This window comes from Austrofundulus limnaeus, unplaced genomic scaffold (genome assembly GCF_001266775.1).
Source record: "Austrofundulus limnaeus strain Quisiro unplaced genomic scaffold, Austrofundulus_limnaeus-1.0 Scaffold26, whole genome shotgun sequence".
NCBI lineage: Eukaryota > Metazoa > Chordata > Actinopteri > Cyprinodontiformes > Rivulidae > Austrofundulus > Austrofundulus limnaeus.
The window spans coordinates 2,378,264-2,388,058 of record NW_013952428.1 but is presented as its reverse complement, the minus strand read 5'-3'; the positions used below and the strand labels follow the sequence as shown (position 1 = coordinate 2,388,058).

At 39.6% G+C, this 9,795-nt stretch overlaps 1 protein-coding gene across 2 annotated transcripts in view; it reads left to right on the top strand.

The window, feature by feature from the left end:
• The window catches only part of iqsec3a (IQ motif and Sec7 domain ArfGEF 3a), a 96,110-nt gene that overhangs the window by 9,542 nt on the left and 76,773 nt on the right, over nt 1–9,795 (top strand). For both annotated transcript variants that reach the window (XM_014004779.1, XM_014004780.1), the window contains exon 2: nt 8,774–8,854. In XM_014004779.1, the coding sequence (XP_013860233.1) occupies nt 8,774–8,854 (81 nt within the window). The remainder of the gene's footprint in view (nt 1–8,773; nt 8,855–9,795) is intronic.

Genomic DNA, 9,795 nt, shown 5'->3' with positions numbered 1-9,795 from the left:
CTGCCTATTGGAAAGCAGCTGCTATGACTGGGAATGCACTGTGGGGACAGGCAAACAAACAGTTTTAAAGTTAAAATTGGTTCAAAACGGTGTTCCTTCATCGTTGATGTGCTGCTGCTGCATTTCTGTTAGCGCTCGTAGAGCTCYGGAGCTAACGTTTTTTTGTAAACAGGGAAGAGTGCAAAGTTACGGCAAAAACAGCCACACATCTGTCGCTGGGATTTCACCTCCTGAGGGCTTAGAGATGAAAATCCCTCAGCAGACAGTTGTCATTGTTTTGCACAGTGTGAGGTCACGTGTGTGTCTCTCTGGAAATTTAACCACTTAAGTGTTGTATTTCCACGTTACATTGACTATATATGTATGTTTTCAGTTTTAATTTCTAATAAGCATAAATTATGCCAGTGCTTTTGACTGAAACCCACAGAGGAAGCTGTGAAAACAAAGCAGGAACAGTTGGCTGTTAGCTGCAGTTAKAGGAATAAACAGCCTGACAGCAAAGCTCATAAGATTTTACACAAGTCCCATCGATTTGAAAAGAAAAAAAAAACAATTTAATAAAGTGTGAATGAAAGCTGACACAGCCGTTGTCAGCAGAGTTTGACTGACAGACAGCTGATATCAAAAGCGAAGTCGAAATCTTCCAGTCAACTTTTCAAGCAGATCCCACTTTAAGCTTTTCATCTGAGCAGCTCGGAGATCACCGGGGTTCTGAGGCTGTAAATCAGTCCGTTTTGTCAGTCCGCTCACGCTTCAAAAAGCCCAGATTTGATGGTGTGAATCAGACGCATCATAGTGATGTCAAAACAGTTTGCAGTKTACACTGAGAAAGATAACTCAGCAGCTGGTAGTGGTAGCATAAGGCAGATTGGCTGAAAATAACTGCAATCGTAGAATTAATTGTATAATTAATTAAGAAAATACAGCTCAACAACACGAGCCGGGTATTTGTACTCGATAAGAAACTGTCACTTCTCAAACTAAGACATCTTAGTGTAAAACTCAAAGGAATCTCAGGCCTTTTGATTGKTCATGTGTCGGACACTGGTCTCCTTCCAGCTCTGGTCTTATAGCCGCTTTGGCATCAAAGAGTCCCACAAACCCAGATCAGTGGTATGCAGAGACACGCTCTTACCTAAGGAGGTGTCAGGTATAGTTAACTTCAAGGCTCTGAGTAATGTTCAAAGTCCTCCACCTGAGGCTGCAGGGCTCTGCAGAGCTGATCGGAGCAGGCACTGCATGTCCAATCAGCTTTCTTGGGCTTCTCGGCAGATTACACACACACACATATGCGCGCACACACCCCCTCAACCAAGCCAGAGTTATTGCACGGTGCTTTGGAAACAGAAGCCTACACTCACATGTTTATGTAATCTATTATTTGCATTATTCACACCTGCGAGCACGGATTTGGCCRTTTTTGCTGTGACATTCACACGTCTGAATGACAGAACGTGCCCTGACAACACAGAAGGGTTTCTTCTCATGATTTAATTTAAGGACTAAATGTTCTCACCTTGTTTGTTGGTTTTCTTTTGGTGAGTCTTTTGTTTTGTTTGTTTTCTCAGCTGCAGGATTGAAGCTGCTTGGAAGGGTCCAAGAGACCACACCAAAGTACAATAAGGCTTTTGTTAATGGTTTTACTTTTCATTATCATAATGTGTAATATTGATGAGCATGCACTTTTTAAGTTTTTAAACTGGGCAAAGTGCTTAGAAACTTAATATTAACCATTATGTTAATTATTTATAAGAGTTATCTTTATTCTCAGTTTCAAAATGGATGCATTTGTGTTCTCATTGGCTTTCAGTCTGTAAAACTGTATAGGTAAAATAGGAAGAAAAGTATTTTTAAAATATATTCGTCTTTTTAAACTTACATTTGGAGTAAAGTGCCACACAGAAATCTGAATGAGATGGAGAACCAGCATGCCTAGTAAGGTTGCAAAACTCCAGGATTTTTTTTAAGTTTGAAATATTCCATGAGAATAACAACAGGAAATTATGGGAATAAACCTGGATTAAAAATAACAGGGATTAGAAATATATCCATCCATCCATCCATCCATTGTCTGTACACGCTTCTTCCTTTTCAGGGTCGCGTGGGTCACTGGTGCCCATATCCAGCAGTCACAGTACGAGGGGTGGGGTACACCCTGGACAGGTCACAAGTCCATCGCAGGGCCACACATAGAGACAAACGATACAAACAACCATTCATTCTCTCACTCACACCTAGGGACAATTTAGAGTTATCAATTAACCTAACAGTCATGTTTTTGGTCTGTGGGAGGAAGCCGGAGTGCCCGGAGAGAACCCATGCATGCACGGAGAGAACATGCAAACTCTACCCAGAAAGGCCCCGGACCGGGATTTGAACCGGTGACCTTCTTGCCGAGAGGCATCAGCTCTACCAACTGAGCCACCGTGACGCCCGGATTATAAATATAGTTGAGGGCAAATATGTCAGCATCATCTTGACTAAATCACACTATTTCAGCTACGTTTTTGTCCTAATTTGGAATATATATTCCCAGTTTTACCTCCAATGGAAAGTACAGTTTTCAGAAATTTGCCAGAAGATCCTCCGCTTCACAGTCCTACTCACTATTGCTACTTCTAACACGAATATATTTGTGGAAGCCATTGTAGTATTACATTTTAATGACACCCTGATTCCTTTCAGTTGTGTAAAATAACTCACCTATCTGTATTCAGGTAAAATCCCAGGGCTTGGAAGGCAATCGTTTTATTGCTTTCCTTACTGAGGCGAGTGGAGTTGTTGGGAGATCCAGGTTGAAAGAAGGCCACATCGACAAACACATTAGACACAAAAGCGTTCGAGCAAAATCCRATGAGAGCGCTGTGTGCAACGTGCGTTCTCCCCCTCACAGACTCCGCATGTGGAAGAGCTTATAAAAGCATATAGATTTTTATAGGTGGTATTAGTGAGTTTAGGCCACCAGGGGAACAGAGTCGGCCATGCAGAACATCAGAAAGGAGGTCATCTGAGTTCAGTTTAATCCTTCACATCGGCATTGATCGAACCGTGTACACAAACTCGAGGTCGCTTCGTGTCTACATGTCTGAAACTCGAGCAGAGGATTTGTTCTCCTGCACATCTTTCAATTCCGATTCACGGAGAAGAAGCAGTGTAGAGGATAATCCAGAGACGCAGGAATAAGTCAATTGTCTCGATTCTCGCCCTCTCAGGAGAGCAGGCGAGCAGCTGCAGCACATCTGTTCCATCCGAAGCCAAAAGGACTCAGAACAGGCTGCAAATTTTTTTTATGAACAGAAAGATGATAGTAACACTGAGCGAAGAGATGTCAAATGTAAATGAGAGAAAAATGGGRGAGGCAAAAGATCAAAGTGGAACAATATGACTGTGAGGAATAATKGGGCTTTTAAAAAGATACAAAAGAGTTCCCGCTCTAATTTGAACATTACTTYCCTGTGAGGAATTTGTTCTTACATTGGATAAAATCAGTGACTCAGGTTTCCTCAAGGTTGKCCAAAGTGAGGGCAATTATGGAATATGACTGCATTCTGTGCATCACCCACTGTACAAGTGTGTCATCCTCACAGGGGTCTCATTGTGCAGGAAAAAAAACAGGTTTAAAGATTACATGGATGTGTCAGACAATATGAGGAGGCAGGAGCTTTCAATCTGAAACAAASCTGGCTGCAACATTAATACTACAATCAAAGATAATTTRTGTTTTTATWCAAACAARCAAGTTTATTTAGTGAACTGTCTCTCTGGATGTAGGCAAGTTGATTTTTCCCCCCTGTTTTACAGACTATAATTAAATCAGTAAATGGAAACTAGTAAACTAAAAGGTTGGAATAAAAACTAAAACCAAACTGCTAAAATAAACACACCTGCAAAAATGCTAAGTGGATTCTGAGCAATGAATGACTTCATTTCCTAAAACAGCTAAAACTGAGTTATTAAAAGTGAATATCAACAGAAAATAGACTGAACTGAGCAAAACTAAAGCTGAAAAGTAAAAGCAGTAAAACATCAGATRAACAGTATGAAACCTAAATCCAGCCGAACAGGGGCTAACTGAAAGCAGTTGAAAATTAGCTAGAAGCTAAAACTTAAAAACAACAGAACAGTAGCTAAAAACAGCAGACTAGTAGGTAAAAGTAGCAAAATAATGCTTATGCTAAACAGTAGCTAACATTAGCAAAACTGTAGCTACAATGAGCAAAATGAGAACTTAACGCAAAAATAAGCCGAACAGTAGGAAAAAAGCTAAAAATGTGAAAATGATAGCAAAACACAAGCTGAAAACTAAAAGCAGTAAAACAGTAGCTATGAATATATGCTGTCGCTAAGCTAAAAAAAGCAGAATAGCAGGTAAAAATATACAGCTACWAGGAGCAAAATAAGAGCTAAAAAAGCAAATTGTACAATAGCAAACAGTAGCTAAAATGAGAAAAAATGTAATTGCCAGGAGCAAAATAATTATWGCTAAAAGAAGCAAAATAGGGGTGAAAAACTAAAGTATGAAAATGATGGYTAAAGGCTAAAATTAACAGAATGGTAGTTAAAAGCCTCTGTCAGTGTGCTCCAGGGCAGCTGTGGCTACAATGTAGCTTACCATCATCAGTGTGTGAATTGAATGTGTGTGTGAATGGGTGAATGTAAGTGTAAAGCGCTTTGAGTGTCCTGGATGGATCGAAAGGCGCTATATAAGTACAGTCCATTTACATTTACCATTAAAAGTAGGATAAGAAAACAAAAACAGATCGAGTAAGGACATAAAAGTACAATGATTCAAARGATATAAAGAAGAATTTTAAGTAAAAAATATCAAAATCAAAAGTCACAGAACAATATTATTTAGTAAGTGAAACATTTTTTATACATGAATGATTAAAACATTCCAAAGGGTGCAGAAGGTATTTGATTGTGAAAAAAGTATGGAAGAAATTACAAACTGGAGAACAGTGTGAATGCTGACTCATCATTCACAGATTAGCTGCTGTGTCATATCTCAGCTAAAGTAAAACGGTTGCTCCACTTTTTGGCTTTCACTTTGCAAAACAGCTTAAAATATTGTCAGTTTTCATCATGGATACTGTAAAATGACCTGTTTGTGCAGAATCCACAGAGCCAACATGTCTTTGACAAGGTCACAGTTTTTATTTTTTATTGTTTCGTCCCCAAATTTCCAGCAAACTCGAGTGATCTCAGCAGCAACACGGCAGATTTGAGTGTCCTCCCACCGACGAGCAGAATATACGACCTTTATCTGTGTGAACAAGTGTCTCCGCTGCTCCAACACTCTCACTAATCTGTGTCCCCCAGGAGACCGCCTGTGTTCTGGAYCTATTAAAACCGGCCGCAGCGGTGTCATGGCTGTTCAAGCGAACACAATTAGAGGAGCCATTAACAATGAAAATTAATTTGCCGTCATCCCCTCCCTGTTCGAGCTGCTATTGTTGCTCAAAAACACTCGGGCACCTCCATCTCACAGGCTCTCCTTCACTTCTTTAGTAAAAGTGTGTTTGTATGGGTGGGCTGATGTCAGCTTCAGCTCTGTTTTTGAGCTTTATGCGTGTGTGTGTGTGTGTGTGTGTGTGTGTGTGTGTGTGTGTGTATGTGTGTGTTACTCTATAGCATCATGTCTCATGGAAAATTGAACAAAGTTTAATGAAACTCTCAGAAAGTAATCAAGAGGTCTACGTCTACAACTCTTTAACGTTTGGAGTCAGTGTCATTTAAGATAGCCAAAACAGCTAAGCAACCTTATCAAACACAAGCATTGCTATAGCTTTATCAATTTTATTTTTATTGAGCTAAAATTTGATGTGATGGTAGCTGAGAGCCACGCCTAACAAATACTCTGAGCCCTGACTGATTGGATGTGATTTGTTTTTCAAAACTTTGCCACCAACTATCGTAGTTAACTGTGTCTGTCTGTTAGCAAAATATTTCATGAAGGACTAGATGGATTTGTATGAAAATCTCAGAACTCAATCATTGAGTGCATATTTATAACTGATTAACTTTTGGAGTCAATCCAGTTCAAGTTGGCTGCCACAGATAATCAAACTTAGAAGATGCAAACATGGCCATAACGCTACCAAGTTTATACATATTGGGCTGAAACTTGGTGTCATAGTAGCTGAGTATTACCCACAACATATACAGGTGCTGGTCTTAAAATTAGAATATCATGAAAAAGTAGATTTATTTCAGTAATTCCATTTAAAAAGTGAAACTTGTATATTATATTCATACATTACATACAAACTCATATATTTCAAATGTTTATTTCGTTTAATTTTGATGATTACAAATAACAAATGAAAATCTCAAATTCAGCATATCAGAAAATAAGAATATTACTGAAGACCAATAAAAACAAAGGATTTATAGAAATGTTGGCCAACTGAAAAGTATGAACATGAAAAGTATGAGCATGTACAGCACTCAGTATTTAGTTGGGGCTCCTTTGGCCTGTATTACTGCAGCAATGCAGCGTGGCATGGAGTCGATCAGTCTGTGGCACTGCTCAGGTGTTATGATAGCCCAGGTTGCTCTAATAGTGGCTTTTAGCTCTTCTGAATTGTTGGGTCTGGTGTATTGCATCTTCTTCACAATACCCCATAGATTTTCTATGGGGTTAAGGTCAGGAGAGTTTGCTGGCCAATTAAGAACAGGGATACCATGGTCCTTCAACCAGGTACTGGTAGCTTTGGCACTGTGTGCAGGTGCCAAGTCCTGTTGGAAAATGAAATCTGCATCTCCAAAAAGTTGGTCAGCAGCAGGAAGCATGAAGTGCTCTAAAACTTCCTGGTATGTGGCTGCGTTGACCCTGGACCTCAGAAAACACAATGGACCAACACCAGCAGATGACATGGCACCCTAAACCATCACTGACTGTGGAAACTTTACACTGGACTTCAAGCAACGTGGATGAAGTGCCTCTCTTCTTTTCCTCCAGACTCTGGGACCTTGATTTCCAAAGGAAATGCAAAATKTACTTTCATCAGAGAACATGACTTTGGACCACTCACCAGCAGTCCAGTCCTGTTTCTCTGTAGCCCAGGCAAGACGCTTCTGACGCTGTCTGTGGTTCAAGAGTGGCTTGACACAAGGAATACGACAGCAGAAACCCATGTCTTTCATACGTCTGTGTGTGGTGGTTCTTGAAGCACTCACTCCAGCTGCAGTCCACTCTTTGTGAATCTCCCCCACATTTTTGAATGGGTTTTATTTCRCAAYCCTCTCCAGGGTGCGGTTATCTCTCTAGCTTGTACATTTTTTCGACCACATCTTTTCCTTCCCTTCGCCTCTCTATTAATGTGCTTGGACACAGAGCTCTGTGAACAGCCAGCCTCTTTAGCGATGACCTTTTGTGTCTTGCCCTCCTTGTGCAAGGTGTCGATGGTCGTCTTTTGGACAACTGTCAAGTCAGCAGTCTTCCCCATGATTGTGTAGCCTATAGAACTAGACTGAAAGACCATTTAAAGGCCTTTGCAGGTGGTTTGAGTTAATTAGCTGATTAGAGTGTGGTACCAGGTGCCATCCATTTTGAACCTTTTCACAAGATTCTAATTTTCTGATATGCTGAATTTGAGATTTTCATTTGTTGTCATTTGTAATCATCAAAATTAAACGAAATAAACATTTGAAATACATGAGTTTGTATGTAATGTATGAATATAATATACAAGTTTCACTTTTTAAATGGAATTACTGAAATAAATCTACTTTTTCATGATATTCTAATTTTATGACCAGCACCTGTACTCTAAGGACTTTACATTACACAGTATTTTTGGCATAAAACTTTAGCATTAATTGTTGACCTCAACCCCGTTAGTCTGTTGGCAAAACATCTCAGGAGCCACTGGGAAAATTTGAATGAATGTTTCTGAACAAAATCATTTGATGCACATCTTTACCTGATTGAATTCTGAAGTCAAGTTAATTCAAACAAATAAGAACACTGCCCCTCGTGTCTGGGCATTGTCTGAGCTTTGCCACATCTTCTGACAGCAAGATTAATCRAGCATATTCCTCTTTAGCTTAACACCCACCGTCTGTAGGGCCACCGCAGAGGAGGGGAGTGTGTATGTGTGGGTGGGGAGGCTCATACAGCAATGGGAAAAAAATCAGTGTGAGAAAAAAATGAAAGAGAAAGCATGACTGTGTGTGTGTGTGTGTGTGGGGGGGGGGGGGTTGAAGAGATACTGGATGTTTGAAATGCAAGACTGTGTCCAGCTGAAAAGCAGAGCACAGAACAGTGGATAAAAGGGAAAAGCTTTCTGGCGTGCACATTAAAATTTTACATCCATTTCAGCGTCGCCCTCATCCCCTCTGAGGGAAGACACAACCAGTTAAATAACAGAATCGGAGGAAAGAAATAAAAAATCAGATGCTTCGAAGTATTAATAGGGCACAAAAGTGTTGCAGGGCCCACTTATAAAATTTGTAGATTTGATAAGTTTTCAACTGAATTAAATAATGTGACAAAATAAAGAAAACTAAACGAAATGGTGGAACAAGTTTTTGTCTCTGTCCGTGGTGCTGAAACACTCTCAGTGTGGGCGTCTCTCCAAAGAGCTAAAATGTGCATTTTTTTCATCTGTTTCTTTTGTTTTTATCCTAGACTTATTTATTATATAAAGTCCTTCATTCCTGTTGTCTATGATTAATAGAAAGTTCAAGAATTTGGTAGTTACAGTGAAAAATTTTTACTTTTATCCCAAAATTCACTTTAATGTATCATCTCTCGTTCTTCACGCAGCAACCCAACAGTACTCCACCAGTTCTGCTGCCCGGCCCCGGAGGCCCCAGAAGGGGAGACCTCCACAGCCTGTGTCCCCAGGTAAGACAGCTCGCTCCTGGTAACATCTTCACAATTATTATTATTATTATTATTTTTTATTATTAATTTGCTTATTTATTTTCAAATTTTATTTTCCTGTAACTCAATTGCAGCCTCTTTTCATGCATCCTGTTAGTAGCGACGCTTCAGTAGCAAAGCCTAGCAACAACCCCAGAAGTGGAGTCTAAGTTGAAGTGGTTGTAAAAGCTTCAAGGTTTTGAAGGAGGGAAAAATATTGCTCTCTTATGGATACTTATGATTTGTGACAGTAAAAGTTTTCAAGTCAGATTAAAATCTTTAAAGCTACATTTGCTTTCAGTATTTTAATGATAAAATTATAATTATTTTGCATGATATTATCTCTTTACATGCCATTATAGCATTATATTGAGTATTTAGCTCCAAAAAGGCAGACTACGAGTGAGAACAAAAAGTAGTAATAAAAGGCTTTGACAGTGTATTGTCTTGACCCGTCTAAGTGCGCTCGACCACCAGAGCAGTGATGAAAATTGCAGCACTCATCCAGCCAAGACACATCAATGGCAATTAAGCCGTCCACCAGAAAATGGTTTGTTTGTTTGTCAAGGACAGGATTTGCTTCAATGCATCGTGTTGAGCTTGGCAGACAATTGGAGATAAGCAAATTAYGCACCGATAGCAAATCATAGCCGCTGCAGAGCTGGACACAATAAGTGGTGGAGGAWCAACACCTGCAGTTTAAACAACCTGGGTGGTCTGTGTGGCGTAAAGTCAGCCATGCTAAGTAAGTTACTACCACCGTTCAGAAAAAAGGGAAATAAAACAATGCAACGGTTTTTAAAGGGGCAATATTATGTGTTTCTCAGGCATACATTTAAATACTATACCATAATAAAGTATCTATGTCACCTTTAGCTGTTATTAAAATGCTTTTTTTATGTTTAAATAGAAAATAAACGTAT